Genomic DNA, 22,641 nt, shown 5'->3' with positions numbered 1-22,641 from the left:
AAACAAGGTGACCTTATTGTGTTCGTTGAGCCCAGTCACGCAGGGCCCTCTTGACTGGGCCTCACACCAAACAACTCGTTACAAAAAAAGCTAGGGTCCCAGTCTGCACCGAAGCTTCACGAAAGACCTCTACTCGTCTGTGAACGGACAAGTGGCCAACTCTGGAGCCCAGACTGTTGCTTGCCAGTCTGGTAGTGAATCCTCCATAGTCTGGTGAGTATAAATATATATGTATCTTTTCTCTTATCCCCTCCCCATTGCAATTTGCTTATTATATACATTTGCTTATATTATTTGCTTATTATATCTGCATTGCCATTTATGTGGGATAAAGGTTGTTTACCCTTAAAGGGATTGTGTGTGTTTGTCTTCTCCCCTTGCATGTTTCCCACACAGAACAGTGTGGTAGCAGGTGCCTGTAATCCCAGCTACTCAGGAGGTTGACACAGGAAAATCACTTGAACCTGGGAGGCAAAGGCTGCAGTGAGCCGAGATCATGCCACTGCACTCCAGCCTGGGCAACAGAATTCTTTGTCTCAAAAAATAAAAAATAAATAAAAAATAAAAATCTTGACATTACATGTTTTCAAGATCTACTCATATATATTACTCATATATATAACAGGTGTGGGGTCCTTTCCCAAAAGGAGATAGTCCTCTCCCAAAAATACAGCAGAAAGCAATAGACTTTCTTGGAGCACATATATGAAAGAAAATTCACTTAGGTAATTGCCCTAAGTGAACTTAAATACAAATATAAAAAAGTAAATATAACTGTAATATAAAATCTAATATTGTACTGTAAATATGTGCATAATGAAAGAAGTTAAATATCTCACTTAAGTAATTTGTTCTCTGCAAGAGAAGACAGGCAATACCACTTTTCCTTCTATCTGTTATAATCAAAGTACTACTTAACCCTAAAGGCAAAAAAAAAAAAAAACTTTTAATACTTTTATACTTCAAAAATACTCTTTATTAACATAAGTAAATCAAATAAAATCTGTATCTAAAACAAAAATAACAAGGTCGTTGGGTTAACCCCTTCATCTAAAGCAAACAAAAAACCAGATAAAATAAAGGAACCAATGGTTTTCAAGATATTAGACATCAGGCAATGAAGGACAACAATCTGTGATAGATGGGAAGCAAGTGACATGATGATATGTGTCAGAGCTTACTTCCTTGACAGAGTTTCCAGGCCACAGTAAAGGAAGGAGAATCAAAATGGAGCCAAACTCTATGAAGCTGAGAAGACAGAACTAAGCATCTAGGAAAATCAATGCTGCTATAGTTTATAGGACAGAGTACTAAAAAGTAAAGAATTCCACAGAGAAATAATCCCAGAAATCTACACAGAGTGCTCCTGAGTATTCAACTATTTGCCAGAGTACAGTGGAAACTAGCAAAGGCCAGGGATAAAAACATTTGAAAGTATTGGAAACCAGTACATGCTCACATGTAAGGTCGAGAATGGTGTCTGTTCCCATCAGCCAAAGTGATGGAAAACTTGTAATTCAAGAGGTATTAGATAGGTGACACAGGAGTATCTTTCCTCAGTAGTGGAGAATAATTAGAAAGAAATACTAGAAAAAATAGAAACTTACATAAAGAAACAAAGAGCACTGGAAATAGTAAGTAGATGGGTAAGATTTTTTAGTTATTATTTAAATCTCTTTAAAATTGTTAACTGTGTAAATAAAAATAGCATTATATTCAGGGGTTTATTAAATATATAAAAGTAAAATGTTTGACAACAATAGGATAAAGGCTTAGAGGGAAATTTAAAAAGAAGCAAACTATTATAAGGTTACTACACATAAAGTAGTGTAAGTAGACTGTGATAAGTGAAAGACATATACTATAAACCATAAAGAGATCAGTAAAATAACAAGAGAGTTACAGTTCATAAGCCAACAAAGAAGAGTAAAAAAGTTTGAAGAAGGCATAAAAGAGAGAAAAAGCAAACAAAGAACAGATGGGATAAACAGGAAACAAGATGATGGACTTAAATTTAACTATATCAATAATTGTTTTAAGTGTAAATGGACTAAGTACCATTGTCAGAGATCTTAAGACTGGATTTTAAAAAAGCAAGGCCAAACAAGATCAACTGCCAGCACACACACACACACACACACACACACACACACACACACACACAAAGAGTTTTCAAGAAAAGACACCAACAGTTTAAAAGAAAAAAAAAATTTTGGCCAGGCATGGTAGCTCATGCCTATAATCCCAGCACTTTGAAAGGCCAAGGGGCCAGCAGATTGCATGAGTCCAAGAGTTTGAAATCAGCCTGGACAACATGGCAAAACCTTGTCTCTACATAAAAAATACAAAAATTTCACCAGGTGTGGTGGCACATGCCTATAGTATCAGTTACTCAGGAGGCTGAAGTGGGAGAATCACCTGAGCCCAGAGAGTCAAGACTGCAGTGAGCCATGACTGTGCCCCTGCACTCCAGCCTGAATGACAGGGTGAGATGCTGTCTCCAAAAAAAAAATACTTTAAAAGAAGGTTTTTTTGTTTTTTTTTTTTTTTTTTTTAAGACAGAGTCTTGCCCTGTTGCCCAGGCTAGAGTGCAGTGGTGCCATCTCAGCTCACTGCAACCTCTGCCTCCTGGGTTCAAGCGATTCTCCCGCCTCAGCCTCCCGAGTAGCTGGGATTACAGGCACATGCCACCACATCCGGCTAATTTTTGTCTTTTTAGTAGAGATGGAGTTTCACCACGTTGGTCAGGCTGGTCTCGAACTCCTGACCTTGTGATCCACCCACCTTGGCCTCCCAAAGTGCTGGGATTACAGGCGTGAGCCAGCGCACCCAGCCCATAAAAAAAAAGGAGTTTTAAAAATACATGCCATGTTGACAATAATCAAAAGAAATATGGGTGACGACATTAATATCAGACAAAACAGACTAAAGAATAAGGAATATTGCCAGGAATAAAAAGGACATTATATAATGATAAAGAAGTTAATTCACCACAAAGACATAACAACCCTAAGTGTATACCTAACAACAGAACTCCAAAATACAAGCAGCAAAAATTGACAACTGCAAGAAAATAGAGACAAATCCACGATTATATTTGGAGACTTCAACACCATTCTCAGTAATGAAGAGAACAAGCAGACAGAAAATCAGTAAGAACATAGAAGACCTGAACAACAATATCAACCAACTTGACTAGATTGACATTTATAAAACACTACACCCCACAACAGAATAGTAAGCACTTTTTTCTAGTGCACATGGAACATTCCCAAGAGAGACGACATTCTGAGCTATGAAAGAAACCTTAACTATTTTAAATAAATTGACATCATATAAGTATGCTATCTCACTATAATGGAATTAAATTAGAAATTGCTGGCTGAGCACCATGGCTCACACCTGTACTCCCAGCATTCTGGGAGGCCGAGGCAGGTGGATCATCAGGTGGATCATCAGGTGGATCATTTGAGTCCAGCAGTTCAAGACTAGCCTGGGCAACATGGCAAAACCCTGTCTCTACTAAAAATACAAAAATTATCTGGGTGTGGTAGTGTGCCTGTAGTCCCAGTCACTTGGGAGGCTGAGGCACAAGAATTGCTTGAACCCGGGAGATGGAGGCTGCAGTGAGCTGAGATGGTGCACCACTGCATTCCAGCCTACGTGACAGAGCGAGACCCCATCTCAAAAAAAAGAAAAAGAAGGAAGAAGAAAGAAGGAAGAAGGAAGAAGAAGAAGAGGAGGAAGAGGAAGAGGAAGAAGAAGAAGGAAGGAGGAGGAGGAGGAAGAAGAAAGAAGAAGAAGGAGGAGGAGAAGGAAGAAAGAAGAGAAAAGAAGAAGAAGAAGAAGAAGAAGAAGAAGAAGAAGAAGAAGAAGAAGAAGAAGAAGAAGAAAGAAGAAGAGGAGGAGGAAGAAGAAAAGAAATTACTAACAGACACAATCTGAAAGAAAAAAAAAAAACTCAAAATTGCTTTTTTTTTTTTTTTTGAGATGGGGTCTTACTATGTCACCCAGACTGGAATGCAGTGGCGCCATCCTGGCTCACTGCAGCCTCTACATCCCAGACTCAAGTAACCCTCCTGCCTCAGCTTTCTGAGTAGCTGGGACTACAGGCACACGCCACCATGCCTGGCTAATTTTTCCAGTTTTTATAAAGATGAGGTCTTACCATGTTGCCCAGGCTGGTCTCGAACTCCTGAGCTCAAGTGATTCACCACCCTCACCCTCCCAGAGTGCCGGGATTACAGGCAGAAGCCACCACTCCCAGCCTTAAAAAGCTCAAAACTTCTAAATGACCCATTGGCTAAAGAGGAGATCACAGAAAATAGAAGATATTTTGAACTGCATAAAAATGAAAATATATCAAAAATGTGGGATGCCCGTACACTATGCTTAGAGGGAAATTTATTGCATTATATCTTATTAGAAAAGAAGACTACAAATCTAAGCTGCCACCTTAAGAAACCATAAAAAGACTAGGAAATTAAATTCAAATAAAACGAAGGAAGAAAATAATAAAGAGCAGGTATCAATGAAATTGAGAACAACAACAACAACAACAACAAAATCAGTAAAACCAAAAGCTGGTTCCTTGAAAAAGTAACAAAAGTGATAAAGAAAAAGCCAGCCAGGCGCGATAGCTCCCACCTGTAATCCCGGCACTTTGGGAGGCCGAGGTGGCAGATCACCTGAGGTCAGGAATTAGAGACCAGCCTGGCCAACATGGTGAAATGCTATCTCTACCAAAAAATACAAAACAATTAGCTAGGCACAGTGGTGCACACCTGTAGTCCCAGCTACTGGGGAGGCTGAGGAGGAAGAATCGCTTGAATCCAGGAGGCAGAGGTTGGAGGCAGAGGTTGCAGTGAGCCATGACTACAGCACTGCACTCCATCCTGGGTGACAGAGTAAGACCCTGTCTCAAAAAAAAAAAAAAAAAAAAAAAAAAAGAGGAGAGGATATCACTACATACTTTACAGACATTGAGAAAATAAGGAGAAATAGTACAAACAACATTTTGCCCATAAATTCAACAACTTGGATGAAATGGACAAACTTTATGAAAGATTCAAACTGTCAAAGCTCACACAAAGAAAAAAAGTACTGAATAAATGACACAGGTCACTAAAGAAATTGAATATGGGGCCGGGTGCAGTGGCTCACGCCTATAATCCCAGCACTTTGGGAGGCTGAGGCGGGTGGATCGCCTGAGTTTGAGACCAGCCTGGCTAACGTGGTGAAACGCTATCTCTACTAAAAATATAAAAATTAGCCAGGCGTGGTGGTAGGCGCCTGTAATCCCAGCTACTCTGGAGGCTGAGGCAGGAGAATCAACAGAACCCAGGAGGCTGAGGTTGCAATGAGACAAGGTCGCGCCATTGCACTCCAGCCTGGGCAAAAAGAGTGAAACTGAGTCTCATAAAAAAAAAAAAAAAGGAAAAAAGAAAAGAAATTGAATATATTAAAACCTTATTCAACAAATATTACAGTTAAAAAGCTTCCAACAACAAATATTCCAAACCTAGATTGTTTCACAAACTCTATCAAGATATTTAAAGGAGGAATAATGTCATATTCTACACAAACTCTTACAAAATAAAGAGGAGGGTGCCCTTCCCAACTCATTTATGAAGCCAGCTTTACCCTGAGACCAAAATCAGACAGAGATATTGCAAAAGAAGAAAACTATAGTACAATATCCCTCTTGACTATAGATACAAAAATCCTCATGTCAAAATACAAGCAACTTAAATCCAGCAATCTATAAAAGGATAATACATGATGATGTGGATTTTATCCCAGAAACGCAAGACTGGTTCAACAGTCAATAATTATTCTATGTGTAATACTACATAGATGGTGTTATGGTTTGAATATGTGACCTCTCCAAAACTCACGTTTGTAACTGAATCCCCACTGTTGTGGTATTAAGAGGCAGGGCCTTTGGGGAAGTGATTAAGTCATTAGGGCTCTGCGCTCTCAGATGGATTAGTGCCTTATAAAAGGGCTGGAAAGAACTAGCTCAGGCCCCTTTTGCTTATCCACTCTTCCACCATATGAGGACACAAGATCTGCCCCTTTCGCCCTTTTCACCCCTTCCACCACGTGAGGATGCAGCAGAAGGCCCTCACCAGACCCCAAATATGAGTGCTTTGATCTTGGACTTCCCAGCCTTCAAACTATAAGAAATAATTTCTGTTCTTTATTACTCAGTCTCAGGTATTTTGTTATAACAGCACAAATGAACTAAGCCAGAAACTGATACGAAGAAACGATGTTGTTGCTGTAATAAACACCCGAAAATGTGGAAGGGGCTTTGGAACTGGGTAATAGGTACAGGCTGGAGTAGTTTTGAAGTGAATGCTAGGAAAAGCTTAGATTGCCATAAAAGGAGCATTGAGGATAGTTCCAGTGAGGGCTCAAAGGAAGAATGAAATGTTGGTAGAAATATGGATAGTAAAAGCCATTCTGATGATCTCTTAAACAGAAATGAGGAATATCGTATCAGAAACTGGAGAAAAGACCATTCTTTTTACAAAATGGCAAAAAAAATTGGCTGAATTGTATCCATGTCCTACTACCTTGTGAAAGGCAAAATTTGAGAGCTATAAACTAGGATATTTAGCAGAAAAAAATCTATAAGCAAAGTGTTCAGGATACTGCATGGCTTCTCTTGGCTGCTTATAGTAAAATCCAAGGAGAGACAATGAGGTGAAGATGAAATCCATAATCAAAAAAGACATAGAATATAAAGATTTGGAAAATTCTCAACCAGGCCAGGTAAAGAATAAAAATGCATGCTTAGGAGAAAAAAATCCAAGGGCGTGGCCAAGGTGTGACTGTTTCATCAAGACAGTGGAAGAATGACCCCAAAAGCTGCTGAGATCTTTGAGACAGCCATACCCACCACAGGCGCAGAATGCCAGGGCCTTGAGGGTAGAACTCTTTCAAGGGAGGGGCCCAGGGTACCTGTGGAGCCTCAGGGCTTGCTGCACAGCACCACCTCAAGTCTCTGCTCCCTGCATTCCAATGCAGTGCTCTTTGCACCCCACCTGTAGTTCAAGTGGGCCCAGATGCTGCTAAGGCTGCCACTCCCAAAGGAACAAGCAGTAAGCAGCCTTCCCAGTGTCCACATGTTGCTAACTCTGCAGGCTGTGGAGTCATGGCTTCCTCCACCTAAATTTCAAAGGATGTACCAGACAGTCTGAGGCCCAAGCAGAGAACTGTCACAGGGCAGGTCAGCAGCAGAGTCCACACGAGGGAAATGCCTAGGGGAGTCCGCAGTGGGGGGAAGGGGCAGGTCCACCAGAGAGAGTCTCCACAAGGGCAACACCCAGTAGAGCTGTGGGGGCAGGGTTGCCCCCAAAACCCCAGAACCATAGTCACACAGTCACCAACCTGCAACTCCAGACTGGGAGAACCACGGGTACCTGATTCCAACCGGTGAGAGGTACAGTGTGGACTGCACCCAAGAGAGGCTACAGGGGTGGAGCCACCTGGAGGAGTCTTGTGTCAGAGCAGGAGCACTGTCATCTCGGTCAGACACCGCCACTTTAGCTCCAGCTCCCTTTCTAGCCTCATGCATTTCAAGGAAATAACTTCTCTGCTAACTACATGCAGCCAGAAAGAGCAGACAGTAAAACCCAGATAAGACAGCTCGGGCCCAGAGGGAGGTGGGGGGAAAGTCTCTTGAGTAACTGCCAAACTTCACGCTCATACAATGGGCCCCAGTAAAACAGTGGGCCTTAATAAGCACATTCCTTTCCCTTCAGGTGCACTAAGATAGGGAAGCTAAAAGCAGACTCGGGAGGTATGCCTGTAGCTGCAGAAAAAAGTATGGGAACAGACACACAACTCTCCCTCCCAGATAAGCACAACAAAGAGACACAGAAGCAGTCCAAGCCTCCCACCCTGAATCCTTAAAAACTCTTAGTCTGGGCCGGGCACGGTGGCTCACACTTGTAATCCTAGCACTTTGGGAGGCTGAGGCGGGCGGATCATGAGGTCAGGAGATCGAGACCACGGTGAAACCCCGTCTCTACTAAAAATACAAAAAAATTAGCCGGGTGTGGTGGCGGGCGCCTGTAGTCCCAGCTACTCGGAGAGGCTGAGGCAGGAGAATGGCGTGAACCCGGGAGGCGGAGCTTGCAGTGAGCCGAGATTGCGCCACTGCACTCCAGCCTGGGCGACAGAGCGAGACTCCGTCTCAAAAAAAAAAAAAAAAAAAAACTCTTAGTCTGTAAGCCAGTGGGCCTAACTCAGCCAGAAGGCTCCTCTCAGGTTTGTTTTCTCTAAAATAAATCTGTCTTGACCAGCAAACCACCTTTCGTGTTTCTTTCCTCTTTCTTTAATTCTTACACCTTGGGGACCCAACCCCCAACACAGTGTGTCCAGAAAGCAAGACAATTATTCTCAAGCCTTAGGATTTAATGTTGTTTGCCTTACTGAGTTTTGCACTTACTTGAGATCTGTCACTCCTCTCTTCTTGCCTGTTCCTCCCTTCATAATGAAAACATCTGTGCTTGCCTCTGTCACCATTGCAGTATATGTGTATGTGTGTGTGTGTGTGTGTGTGTGTGTTTTATTTGATGCATACCAGATGTACACAGTTTCTGAGTACATGTAATAATGTAATACATTCATATCATTTGTAAAGATCAAATCAATGTACTTGGAACACCACCACCTTAAATATTTGTCTTTTTATGCTACAGCCATTCAAATTCTTCTCTTCTAGCTATTTTGCAATTTACAATGGATTATTGTAAACTACAGTTACCCTACTGATAGATACTATCTAACATTAGGTCTTATTTCTTCCATCAAACCATATATTTGTACCCACTAATTAACTTATCTTTATCCCCCTCCTCCTTTCTACCCTTCCCTCTGGTAACCACCAATCTACTCTCTATCTTCATGAGATCCACTTTTTAAACTCCCACACATGAGTGAGAACATATGATATTTGTCTTTCTGCCCTTGGCTTATTTCATTTAACATAATAACCTCCAGTCCCACCCATGTTGCTGCAAATGATAAGATTCCATTATTTTTGTGGCTGAATAATATTCCATTGTGCATATATACCACATTTTCTTTATCCATTCTTCCATTGGTGGGCATTTAAGTTGATTCCATATTTTGGCTACTATGAATAGTGCTGCAATAAACATGGAACTTCAGGCCTCTTTTCCATATATTGATTTCCCATTTTTTGGATATATACTCAGTAGTGGAATTACTGGATCACATGGTAATCTATTTTTAGTTTTCTGAGGAACCTCCATACTGTTCTCCACAGTGGCTGTACTATTAATAATTTACATTCCCACCAACAGTGTAGACACTATGTTTTGAAAGCAGGTAACTTGTTTGACTTCACAGGTTCACAGCTAGAGAGAAATCTGCCACAGGATGAAGCGTATCTTTGAGTCTCACCGTACCTGACTGAAATGATGTTTAGATGAGACTCTCAACTTCAGACTTTTGAGCTGGTGCTAGAACAAGTTAAGACTTCTGGAGCTACTGGAATGGAATGAATGTATTTGTATGTGAAAAGGACATAAACTTTGTGGGGGCAAGGGGCAGAGGCGAGCACCAGTCTGAACGTGTGTCCCCTACAAAATTCACATTGAAACTTAATCTCCACTGTGGTGGTATTAAGAGGCAGAAGACTTTGGGGATGTGATTAAGTCAGGAGGGCTCTGCCTTAAGCAAGTGCTGGAGGGAACTAGCTTAGGCCCCGTTTGCCCTCTTCCCTGCTTCTGCCACGTGAGGATGTAAGAAGACCTCACCAGACACACACACACACACACACACACACACACACACACACACACAAATGCCTTAATCTTGGACTTCCCAGCCTCCAGACTGGAAGAAATAAATTTCTGTTCTTTCTAAATTACTCCGTCTGACGTAACAGCAGCACAAACAGACTAAGATGGATGGCAATTTATGTATTCTACCATAAAGTATTCCATTGAATGATTAAACTACAGTTCACCAATCTCATTGTTTCCATTTTTCCCTATTTCAGTGTTACAATGAACATACTTGAACATGTATCTTTCTGCAACCTCCTCATATTTAATGTGATGCCAGTCAACATCTTAACAGAAGTTTTCCAGAGAACTTGACAAGCTCCTGAAATTCAAATGAAAACACGAACCAAGAACAGCCAAAAATCCTTTTGAAGAGTAATAATAAGAAAATCCTGCCATATCAAAATACATTTTAGTGTTCTAATAAAGTAGTATGGTATTGTTACAAGAGACATATCAATGCAACAGAGAACTTAGGACACACATAGGTTTGGTATGTGATAGAGGTGACATTATAGATCAGTGGAGGAAAAAAATGTTCAATAACTGAATCCTCATATTGAAAAAGATAAAATTAGATCTAATGATATGGTTTGGTTGTGTCCCCACCCAAAATCTCATCCTGAATTGTAATCCCCATAATCCCCACATGTCAAGGGTGGGATGAGGTGGAGGTAACTGGATGATGGGGATGGTTTGCCCTATGTTGTTCTCATGACAGTGAGTGAGTTCTCACGAGATGTAATGGTTTTATAAGCATCTGGCATTTCCCCTGCTCGCTTCTCCCTCCTGCTGCTCTGTGACTAGGTGCCTTCCACCATGATTGTAAGTTGCCTAAGGCCTCCCCAGCCATGCTGAACTGTGAGTCAATTAAACCTCTTTCCTTTATAAATCACGCAGTCTCCGGCCATTCTTTTTCCTTTTCTTTTTGAGACAGAGTTTTCCTCTTGTTGCCCAGGCTGGAGTGCAATGGCGTGATCGCAGCTCACCGCAACCTCTGCCTCCCGGGTTCAAGCAATTCTCTTGCCTCAGCCTCCCGAGTAGCTGGGATTACAGCCACGTGCCACCACACCCGGCTAATTTTGTATTTTTAGTAGAGACGGGGTTTCTCCATGTTGGTCAGGCTGGTCTCGAACTCCCGACCTCAGGTGATTCACCTGCCTCAGCTTCCCAAAGTGCTGGGATTACAGGCATGAGCCACCGTGCCCGGCCAGGCAGTTCTTTATAGCAGTGTGAAAACAGACTAATACAGACCTCAATCTCATACTACATGTAAAAATAAATTCCGGATGGACAAAAGACCTAAGTGTACAATGAAAAACTTAAATCTTTCAGTAGAAAACATATAAGCATTTTTTTAAACCAGGGTGAAGAAGATTTCTTTAACAAGATACAAATAATACAAACTGTAGAAGAAAAACTACATTTTTAATTTAAAATCATTTATAACAAAATTATGTATTTCAAGGTAAAAAGACAAGACACAAACTAGAAGATGAAATTAGGTATGTATACAATGAAGGATCAGCATCTAGAGTATGTACAGCATTCTTAAAACTCAGTAAAACAGAAAAACAAAAGAGGCAAAGAATATGAACCAGCAGTTCACCATGAAAGAAGCCCAAATGGCCCCAAACATATGAAAAGATGTTCAACTTTACTAGTCAAGAAAATATAAATTTTAAAAAGATGTTTGTATCCAACAGATTGGTAAAATACTATAAACTTATATATATAACACCAAGTGTCTTTCGGTTTTTTTTTTTAAGTTCTGAAGTACATGTGCAGGACGTACAGGTTACATAGGTAAATGGTTGCCATGATGGTTTGCTGCACCTATCAACCCATCACCTAGGTATGAAGCCCAGCATGCATTAGCTATTTTTTCTGATGCTCTCCCTCTCCCCGACCCCCACCCAACAGGTCCCAGTGTGTGTTGTTCCCCTCCCGGTGTCCATGTGTTCTCATTAACACCAAGTTTCAATAAGCAGAAAAACAAGACCTCAAATTCCTGGTGGGGCCAGGCGTGGTAGCCCATGCCTGTAATTCCAGCACTCTGGGAGGCTGAGGCGGGAAGATCACCTGAGGTCCTGAGGTCAGGAGTTCGAGACCAGCCTGGCCAATATGGTGAAACCCCTATCTCTACTAAAAATACGAAAATTAGCTAGGCAGGGTGGCGGCCGCCTGTAATCCCAGCTACTCAGGCAGCTGAGGCAGAAGAATTGCTTGAACCCAGGAGGTGGAGGTTGCAGTGAGCCGAAATTGCACCACTGCACTCCATCCAGTCTGATGGGAACAGAGCAAGTTTCCATCTCGGGAAAAAAAAAAAAAAAAAAAATATATATATATATATATATATATATATATATATATAAAGAGAGAGAGAGAGAGAGAGAGAGAGAGAGCGTGAGAGAGAGTGCCACTGCACACAGGAATTTCAGGAAAACCGTAACGTCTGGAGAGGAAAAGAGAAAGGAAGGGAGAGGTGGGTTGACCTTTCTTTGGTTTTTTGACTAAAAGCAACTCTAGAGCAAACATGGCAAAAGGTTAATATCTATTCATCTCAATGGTAAGTACAAAGGTATCTGTTATATTACTTTTATACTTTTCTTTAAATTCAAATTGTTTCATAATTGAAAATAGTTTTAACTGAGTTTTATAATGATTAAAAAATTAGGCCAGGCATGGTGGCTCACGCCTGTAATCCTAGCACTTTGGGAGGCTGAGGCAGGTGAATTGCCTGAGGTCAGGAGTTCCAGACCAGCCTGACCAATACGGTGAAACCCCCACCTCTACTAAAAATACAAAAATTAGCTGGGCATGGTGGCATGCACCTGTAGTCCCTGCAACTAGGGAGGGTGGGACAGGAGTACCACTTGAACTCAGGAGGCAGAGGTTGCAGTGAGCCGAGATCATGCAGCCACACTCCAGCCTGGCAACAGAGTGAGACTCCATCTCAAAACAAACAAACAAACAAAATGTGAATATTTTAGGTATAGTATTGGTATTGTGGTTTTGGGGGAGTTGTTTGTTTTTTGCTTTGTTTTCAAGAGATGACGTCTCTTCATGTTGCTGAGGCTGGAGTGCAGTGACTATTCCCAGGTGTGATCATAATCCACTGCAGCCTCTTACTCCCAGGCTCAAGCAATACTCCCATCTCAGCCTCGGGAGTAGCTGGGACTACAGGTGCGAGCCACCATGCCTGACATTATTTTTTAATAGTGGTAAAATATAAATAACAAAGAAATTGCCATTTAAAACCATCTTAAGTGTACAGTTTAGTGGCATCAAGTACATTCATATTGTTTTGCAACCATCACAACCATCGATCTCAAGGACTTTTTCATCTTCCCAAACTGAAACTCTGTACCTGTTAAAAAAATAACTCCCCAATCTCCCCTTCCCTTGGCCTCTGATAATCACTATTCTATTTTCTGTCTGTATGAATTTGACTATTCCGGGCACTTCATATAAACAGAAGGATACAAGCATTTGTTCTTTTGTGATGGGCCTATTTCATTTGGCATAAGGTCTTCAAGGTTTATCTACATTGTAACATTCTAATGTGTCAGAATTTTATTACTTTTTAAGGTTAAATATTCCATTGTACATATATTCCACATATTGCTTATCCATTCATCCGCTGATGGACATTTGAGTTATGTTTTAGAGTTCACATCTCTTTACTGAGATGCATACTCAAATATTTTTAAATTAAATTATAAGGTATCTGATATTTGCTTCAAAATAGTCCTGGCTGGGACGACAGAGCAGTGGGACAGGGAGATAACAGATGAAACGAAATATAACTTTTCACTTATGAGAGCAGCAAAGATCAGAAACACTGATATCACCATACATACTGCCAGAATATGGGGAAACAAACTGTTTCATACATTGTTGGCAGGAATGTAAATTAATTTCTTTGGAGGGTTCTATCAAAGTTGAATTTGCACAGTTCCTTCAACCAAGATATAACTTCTAGGAATGTATCCTCATATATAAGCTCACACACATATGAAGAAGTGTATACAAGAATACTGACTGCAACAATGTTTACAACAGCCCAAGTCTGGAAACAATTTAAATGTCTATCGGTAGGGAACTGATTGTAAAAATCATAGTACATTACAAAAACATGGAAATACAATGAAATACTATTTAACTTTAAAAATGAAGCAGTTCTACTTTTGAGATAGTATCCATAAATATGTTAAGGGGAAAAAAGCAAGCTACTGAAGAGAGTAACACTATTCAACCAGACATTCACATGGTTCAATTTCTGGCTACCACAGATCAAAAAACCTAACAACCTCCCACAACACAGGCCAGGCACCAGACTGTGGCTTACGCCTATAATCCCAGCCCTTTAGGAGGCTGAGGCAGGTGGACCACTTGAAGCCAGGAGTTCAAGACCAGCCTGGCCCCATCTCTACAAAAAATACAAAAAGAAATTTAGCTGGGTGTGGTGGTGTGTGCCTATAGTCCCAGCTACTTGGGAGGGTGAGGTGGGAAATCACTTGAGCCTGGGAGGTAGAGGCTGCAATGAGCTGTGATATCACACCACTGCACTCCAGCCTGGGAGACACTCCAAGAACCTGTCTCTAAAAAAAAAAAAAAAAAAAAAAAAAAATCTAGAAATGCTGGATAAATTAGAACGAATCTCTTTTAAATACATAAGTAAGCTCAAAAGAAAGGGAAATTTCTTATTGAGGGGTAGGATGGAGAAAGGCACCTTTACTTTTTACTTTATCCACTTATTTTTATGTTATAATCAATGTGTATTACTTCTGAAATTAAAAAAGAATGAAAGCACTCTGAAAAAAGCTGCTATGGATTTAATAATCAATGCCACCTCATGAGTAACTAAAGCAATGTAATCTTACAGCAACTTTTCGGGTATAGCAGCCACCTTTTTATCCAACTTAATTCAAAATTACTGACACCTACTAAGTACAAGAGACTTAGTAGGTGCTGGCCTCTGGCTAATAGCAAAATGAGGTCCTTATCTTTTAAGAGCTTAGATGTGAGGCAGAACAAGCAAAGAGACAAAAATATCTGTAATACAGGACAGAACATGAAACTCCTCATTCTCTGCACCAAAATTTGCGAACTAAATTTTTAAAATCCCAGTTTCCAGTTAGTATCCCATCAGAGCCCAAAACCAGCTAGTCAGACATTACAGTTGACCCTTGAACAACACTAGTTTCAACTGCAAGGGTCCACTTTTACAAGGATTTTTTTAACCAAACAAGGATCAAAAATACAGAATTCATGGGATCTGACACTCACATACATGAAGGGCAGACTTTTCATATAAGCAGGATTTCAGTATACCCTGGAGAGCGGGTGGGAGGTGGGTATTCTGGAACCAAACTCCTATGTATACCATATACTGAGGAACAAGTGTATTTTAGACTTTCCATTACAGGTTATTTTGTTTTGTTTCATTTTGTTTTGAGTTCATCCACTCATAAAGCATTTTTTTTTTCCAGATGGAGTTTCACTCTCGTTGCCCAGGCTGGAGTGCAACAGCGTGATCTTGGCTCACCCTAACCTCCCCCTCCTGGGTTCAAGCGATTCTCCTGTCTCAGCCTCTGGAGTAGCTGGGATTACAGGCATGCGCCATCACGCCCAGATAATTTTGTATTTTTAGTAGAGACGGGGTTTCTCCATATGGTCAGGCTGGTGTTGAACTCCCGACTTAAAGTGATCCACCTGCCTTGGTCTCCCAAAGTGCTGGGATTACAGGTGTGAGCCACCACGCCAGGCCCCCATAAAGCATTTCTGACAATGACTGCACTTATTCACTAGTGGCAAAACTGTAGTTACACATACAGTTGTTTTTTTTTTTTCTGAGACAGAGTCACGCTCTGTCGCCCAGGCTGGAGTGCAGTGGCGGGATCTCGGTTCACTCCAAGCTCCACCTCCTGGGTTCACGCCATTCTCCTGCCTCAGCCTCCCGAGTAGCTGGGACTACAGGCACCCACCACCACGCCTGGCTAATTTTTTGTATTTTTAGTAGAGACGGGGTTTTACCATGTTAGCCAGGATGGTCTCAATCTCCTGACCTCGTCATCTGCCCACCTCGGCCTTCCAAAGTGCCGGGAATTGCAGGCGTGAGCCACCGCGCCCGGCCACATACAGTTATTAATACACAATTTCCATAGCCTTTGTGATCTCATCCCACAAATGAATCCTCAATTGTTTTCTTCCTTTGGTTTGTATATCTGCTAATACCGCCACATTGATTATATCAATACTACTCAATCAAAAATAACTAAATCCTCCCCACAGTTCTATAATTGCTAATTTGAAAATTAAATTTAAATACAGCTGTGATAGATTCAAGATTCTTCTCCATCTCCAATCAAGAACATCCTACAGGCAACAGACACTGGTGAAAAGGATTATGGCACAGAAAGATTTATTCTCATTTACTAAGAGCACAAATACAGCGGGAAAAAAAGGAATCCTTCCTCTAGAAGTGACTAAACCATGAAATTTACAAACTTTTACGGCAGTTAGAATAAAAACCCCAAAATCAACACACATTCAATCTTTGGCAACCTAAAGGGGTTTTTAAAATATCAAAAACTTAGAAAAGTTCAAATATTCTGTTCATGCCAGTGTAGTCCAGCTTTGCCCATGAGAACACTGTTATAAGCTGCTGATGATTTCCAGTTCTAAAAAGGTTCCAGAGGCAGTCTTTTAGGTTGCAGAGCTGGTCAACATCACCTATTTCTCTTGAGGCAGTAAATTAGTTGTATAGCCCAGAAAAATTACTCTATCCAATCCAAGCAGTTAGAAAAAAATTCAGAGTAATCGCATGGCCACAATACTGTTTATTGTTCAATCTTGCCCTTTATGAAACTGGACATGGCAACTGCTGACACATACAGGCAATAGCTCTGGTTTCAGACAGAGATAATAATAAATCTTTAAATATTATGTATCCGGCCGGGTGCCGTGACTCATGCCTGTAATCCCAGCACTTTTGGAGGCCGAGGCGGGTGGATCACCTAAGGTCAGGAGTTCAAGACCAGCCTGATCAACATGGAGAAACCCTGTCTCTACTAAAAATACAAAAAAAAAAAAAATTAGCCAGGTGTGGTGGCACATCCCTGTAATCCCAGCTACTTGGAAGGCTGAGGTAGGAGAATCACTTGAACCCAGGAGGCAGAGGTTTGCGGTGAGCCAAGATCGTGCCATTGCACTCCAGCCTGGGCAACAAGAGCAAAACTCTGTCTCAAAAAAAAAAAATATATATATATATATATATATATATTATGTATCAACTCATAGAGGGTTGCCAGACTGGGAAAATAATACTTACCTATGAGACACCAGTAAAAGCAAATACCATGAGGTTAGGATGTTGACTATCTATAGCCTGGATGCCCTAAAAGTATATGAATACCTTCAAAGAAACTCACTGACATATTTCTGGTAGTACACTGAAGCATCACAAGCGATCAGACTTGCATCTCATCCACGACAACCTGATAATTACCACTGTATTCCAAAAGTCAGGAAAGAATCAATGTTATTTCCTACCTTCAGGTTCTCTGGAGGCTTTCCTAAATGCTAACCCAGTCCAAGAAGTAAAAATGTCTAAATATCAGTAAAGGATTGCTCCAACTCCTGTTTTGATGTGCCTCTTTAAAACAAAAACAAACAAAAAAGTTTAAAAAGAAAGAAACAAAGGCCCAAATAAGAATAACATATTAAGGAAAAAAAAAGATAAAACATAGAATTGAAAAGAAAAACCAGTAAGAATGCTATTTAGTAGGGGCAGTAAAGAGAAATGGTTGATTAGTACGGCTCTGGAGCCCTGGAGCCAGCATGCCTAGCTTACTGCCTGTGTGATCTTGAGCAAGTTTTTTACTCTGCCCTACCTTCCTCTTCTGTACAATGAGAATAATAAAAGTAACAATCTCAGAGTCAAAGAATAAGTTAAATCACATAAAACAGCTAGAATTTGGCCACTTTTAACCAAATAGATAGATAAAAGTCCAAAATTTTACTACTACTCTGTTGATGAGGCTGTTGGAAAACAGGCAGTCTCATACAGTAATTAGTACTAAGCCTTAGGGAGGGCAATTTGGAAATCACACTTTTGAGAATTTATTCCACTGACTCTCTTGACCAGGGGGGAAAAGACAGATACACCACGTTTTTAATTTTATACTGGAAAGCCAAATGCCCATGAAGAGACATTAAATCAAGAATGGCAAATTCACACACACAAAAAAAAAGTAAAAAATAAAAATAAAAAAATTAAAGAATGGCAAATTCAAAACATGGAACACTATGCAGCAGTATTTTTTAAAAAATAGAATGACAACACTTATTTTTTAATAAGAAAAATACATCTAAGATAACTACAAAATGCAAGATGTAGAACAGTGGAAAGTATGTAACCCTTTGCATAAAAAGAGACTGAAAAACTAGGAAACATCTTTGCTTGTTCTGCACTAAGAGAAACTAAACAGGAAGGAACTGGACAGACAGAAGACTAGATGGGAGAAAAATTTCCAACTGTGTGTGTGTGTGTGTGTGTGTGTGTGTGTGTGTATGTATCTGATTTTTTAGCTATATATTTTACCTATTCAAATATTAAATTTTAAAAAGTACTTTTAAAGTGTCAGAGATACAGTTCAAGAACTCAAATGTTGGCCGGGCGCGGTGGCTCACGCCTGTAATCCCAGCACTTGGGAAGCCGAGGCGGGCGGATCATCTGAGGTCGGGAGTTCCGGACTAGCCTGACCGACATGGAGAAACCCTGTCTCTACTAAAAAAATACAAAATTATCCAGGCATGGTGGTGCATGACTGTAATCCCAGCTACTTGGGAGGCTGAGGCAGGAGAATCACTTGAACCCGGGGGCCGGAGGTTTCAGTGAGCCGAGGTCGCGCCATTGCACTCCAGCCTGGGCAACAAGAGCAAAACTCTGTCTCAAAAAAAAAAAAAAAAAACTCAAATGTTAGCTGCAATTATGTTATTATTATTAGCAAATTCAAAATACCTTATTTCTGAAGACTTTTTCTTACTCCCTCTGCACAGAAACCTCATCTCCCTCTTCTAGCTACCAAGTTATTGTTTAAGGAATTCATTACTTTCTACTCCAGTGCAAGTAGAGTAAGGGGTTGGTCAATGTTTCATTCATTTTTAATATCCAAGAAGCCTTGCTTGCGCATAGTAGGTACAAACATTTTGGAGTAACAGTAACCTTACAAGTACTCCGAAGAAAAAGGTGACCATTTATAAAAAGATTGTACTCTGTCATTAATCCTAAGACCTGAAAATTGAAGAAGTTTAGTAACTGATAGCAACTTGTAGTTGCTAATATTCTTTCAACTACTGCCCATCCAAAATCGCCCCTTTCACTTTTTTCTCAGACTGTCCCTGACACTGACATCATGTTCCAAGCCACGACCCTACATGTACCAACTCTCTGTAACTCACTGCAAACTCTGAAATGTCTTTTCTCATAAGTCCCAACATCTGGTGTATCGCTTCTGTCAAAAGGGCATTTGTTGTCTCCTCTTAGAGGTTCACATATCAGTGAGTGAACAAAGTGCCCTTAACTGGAGAAGACCTAACACTTGATTCCTGGTTCGCTCAGTATTTTGTTTGTTCTCCTGGTACGGAGGGTATTCTGTAACTGACTGCTCAGTAGCCCAATTCTAAATGTCATTCCAGCATACCAAATACTCCACTGACAGCTCAACAGTCACTTTTCATGCAGGCCCCTCCCCTTCCCTCCTCCCTCAACCCTCAAGAGCTCCTTCTCTCATACTGACAGACAACACTGGCAGTTCAGAAGACCTTTTCCTTGATCAAGCGTCCTTCCCTGCACGTACAAGACCACCTCCCCAGCTCTCATCATCCCGCGAGCCAATACGGTCCCCAATAACATCCCCTCCCAGCCAATCCAAATCACAACCTAAGTCTCTTCCCAAGAACCAGGCTTTACAGCCTTTCCCAACAAGTACACACTTGACAGCTCGACACGAGCTTCCCCCAAAATCCTTTCCCCTTACTCCCCTCCTACCCCATACACTGGCTCTTTTCTCGCTATCATTTACCCACCCTGGCTTCCCCAAAATTCACAGCCCGGTTTCCCAAACATGCTCTCCGCTCTCCTCTCCCCTCTTTCTCCTCCCCACCCACTTTCCACCGCTGACAGCTCAGTCACCTCCATCCCCCTGTGGCTGCACCCTCCCCCGCACCCTCCCCTTGGCAGCTCAGAGTGGGCTCCCAGTGCTCCGCTCCAGGCCCTCCCGCGACGTCCCCGGCCCAGGGTCGCCTCGTCCGCGGGGAGGGCTCCACTCACCCGCTCTCCCGCATCACGTTGCTGTCCCCGCAGTCGCAGGCGCCCCCGGCCTGGCTGCGGAACATGTTGAAGTCGTGTCCGGTGTGGTCGCCCTGGTGGAAGCACTCGGCGCACAGCGACATGCAGGGCGAGATGCCGCACGTCCGGCAGCGGTAGGCCACGAAGTTGGCTGTCCAGACCAGGCCGCAGAGCGCCGCGGGATCGTAGGCCCGCACCGCCGCGCAGAACTCGTCGTAGCCGCCGCCGCCAGCCAGAAGGCACTTACACCACTCCAGGGCCTCCTCCTCGGCCGCCCCCGGACCGCCCCCGCCTCCGGCCGCCGCCGCGTCCTCGCCGCCAGCAGCCGCGGCCAGCGGCCGCTCGGCGCTCAGCACCCGCTCCAGCAGCGCCTGCAGCTCCTCAGCACCTGCGCGGTTGTCCGGCCGGCTGAGGGCCGCCTTGAGGTGCGCGGCAGTGGCCGCCTTGTCTAGGGCCAGCCCTGACGCGGGCAGCTCGGGCTGTGACGGCTGCTGGCCCCCGACGGCCGCCGCGGCCGCCGCCGCCATGATGAGAGCTCAGAATTTAGAGAGTCCAGGGCCAGCGGCTCCTCCAGGGAGAGTGAGGGAATAGACTGCTGCGATTGCTCGGCCCGCCCAACTCTCGCGATACCCGGAGCGTCCGCGCTCCTCCGCCCGCAGCCCCGCCCCTGCACACGCCCCCTCGGGCTGCAGAGCCTTCCTCCCGCCCCTCTCTCCTGGGCGCCTCTGGACCAAGCTAGGCTCCCAACTTTCTAAGTTAAGAGCTACTGAAACAAAGGACTCATCTTATAGGAAATCTTTAATAAGGGCAATTATTTCTTTATTTGCATGGACTACAGGAATTATTCACATCATCTTTCAGATGTACTTTAGGCATCTGCATTTTGTTTGAGATGTACATTCCTACTGTTATCAAAGTCCAGTGGGCGACAGAGTGAGACCCCAACTTAAGGAAAACAAAAACTGTAGGAAAAGCAATCCAAAGAAGAACAGAAGGCCTGGCGCGGTGGCTCACGCCTGTAATCCCAACACTTTGGGAGGCGGAGGCAGGCGGATTACTTGAGGTTGAGGAGTTTGAGATCAGCCTGGCTGACGTGGTGAAACCCTGTCTCTACTAAAAATACAAAAGTTAGCCGGGCATGATGGCGCACGCCTGTAATCCCAGCTACTCGGGAGGCTGAGGCAGGAGAATCGCTTGAACCCAGGAGGCGGGGGTTGTGGTGAGCCGAGATCGCGCCACTGCACTCCAGCCTGGGCGACAAAGCGAGACTCCGTCTCAAAAAACAACAACAACAAAGAAGAACAGGGGTGTTTCCAATCCATAACCTTGTGTTTGAAATGAATGAAACATTATTAAAACAGGTTATTCCTGGTCTTCTACATTAGTTGAGTATGTCACGATCATCATATAACAGTGATAAGTTAAATTTGCTCAATAATTTTATGAATCACTAAATTATAAACTAAAACTTTATGTATTAACTTTACGTGCTAAAACTTTGTATGTTTTAACTCATTTGATTCTCATAACACATAACTTTGAATTCTACTATTCCTAGGAAGTAGCAGCCTCAGACACTTCTCTACTTCGTCATCGTCCATTCACTCTTTTTCTTCTTCCTTTAATAATGCAAAGAGGTGACCACCCACAGGCTTAAACGCAATCCTACAATCCTTTTACTTAACCACTGGATCCTGCCTTCTCAGGATCCCAACTCCATCCCATATCCTCTTGTATTTTTAACCCCTCTCTTTCTATTAGCTCAATTTTTGTCAGAATTTGTCTCCTCCTGTCTTAAAAATAATTGAAAAAATAATAAAGCTTCCCCCATTACTAAGCATCCAACCATTCTTTTCGTAGACCACCTTTCTCTTTCTCTTTCTTTTCTTTTCTTTTGTTTTTTTGAGACAGGGTCTCACTGTCGACCAGACTGGAGTGCAGTGGCGCAATTTCAGATCACTGGAAGCTTTGCCTCCCGGGCTCAAGCGATTTTCCCACCCCAGCCACCCAAGCAGCTGGGACCACAGGCTCGCGCCATCAGACCCAGCTAATTTTTGTATTTTTAGTAGGGACAAGGTCTCCTTATGTTGCCCAGGCTGGTCTCAAACTCCCGTCTCAAGCAATCCGCCCATCTCGGCCTCCCAAAATGCTGGGATTACAGGGGTGAGCCGCCGCGTCCGGGGCCACGTTTAATTGTTCACATTTACTCTTTCTTCTTCCTAAATTTCCATTCGCTCCACAATCTGCTACAACTTGATTTCTGCTCCTACTTTATGAAGCCCGACCTCTTTCCAGTATTTGACACCACTACCTATTCTTTCATTTTCATTTCCACTGTCTTTTTTTTTTTTTGAGACGGAGTCTCGCTCTGTCTCCCAGGCTGGAGTGCAGTAGCGCGATCTCGGCTCACTGCAAGCTCCGCCTCCTGGGTTCACGCCTTTCTCCTGCCCCAGCCTC

At 42.5% G+C, this 22,641-nt stretch overlaps 1 protein-coding gene across 1 annotated transcript in view; it reads right to left on the bottom strand.

The window, feature by feature from the left end:
• Positions 1 to 20,787, bottom strand: part of UBR3 (ubiquitin protein ligase E3 component n-recognin 3) — a 254,404-nt gene extending 233,617 nt beyond the window's left edge. Inside the window, exon 1 of the mRNA XM_030802267.1 lies at positions 20,167 to 20,787. Within this exon, the coding sequence (XP_030658127.1) occupies positions 20,167 to 20,711 (545 nt within the window). The 5' untranslated portion in view covers positions 20,712 to 20,787. The remainder of the gene's footprint in view (positions 1 to 20,166) is intronic.
• Between the last annotated feature and the right edge of the window lie 1,854 nt (positions 20,788 to 22,641).

This window comes from Nomascus leucogenys, chromosome 22a (genome assembly GCF_006542625.1).
Source record: "Nomascus leucogenys isolate Asia chromosome 22a, Asia_NLE_v1, whole genome shotgun sequence".
NCBI classification, from domain to species: Eukaryota; Metazoa; Chordata; class Mammalia; order Primates; family Hylobatidae; genus Nomascus; species Nomascus leucogenys.
The sequence above is the reverse complement of the archived record's forward strand: the minus strand, read 5'-3'. Positions and strand labels throughout refer to the sequence as shown.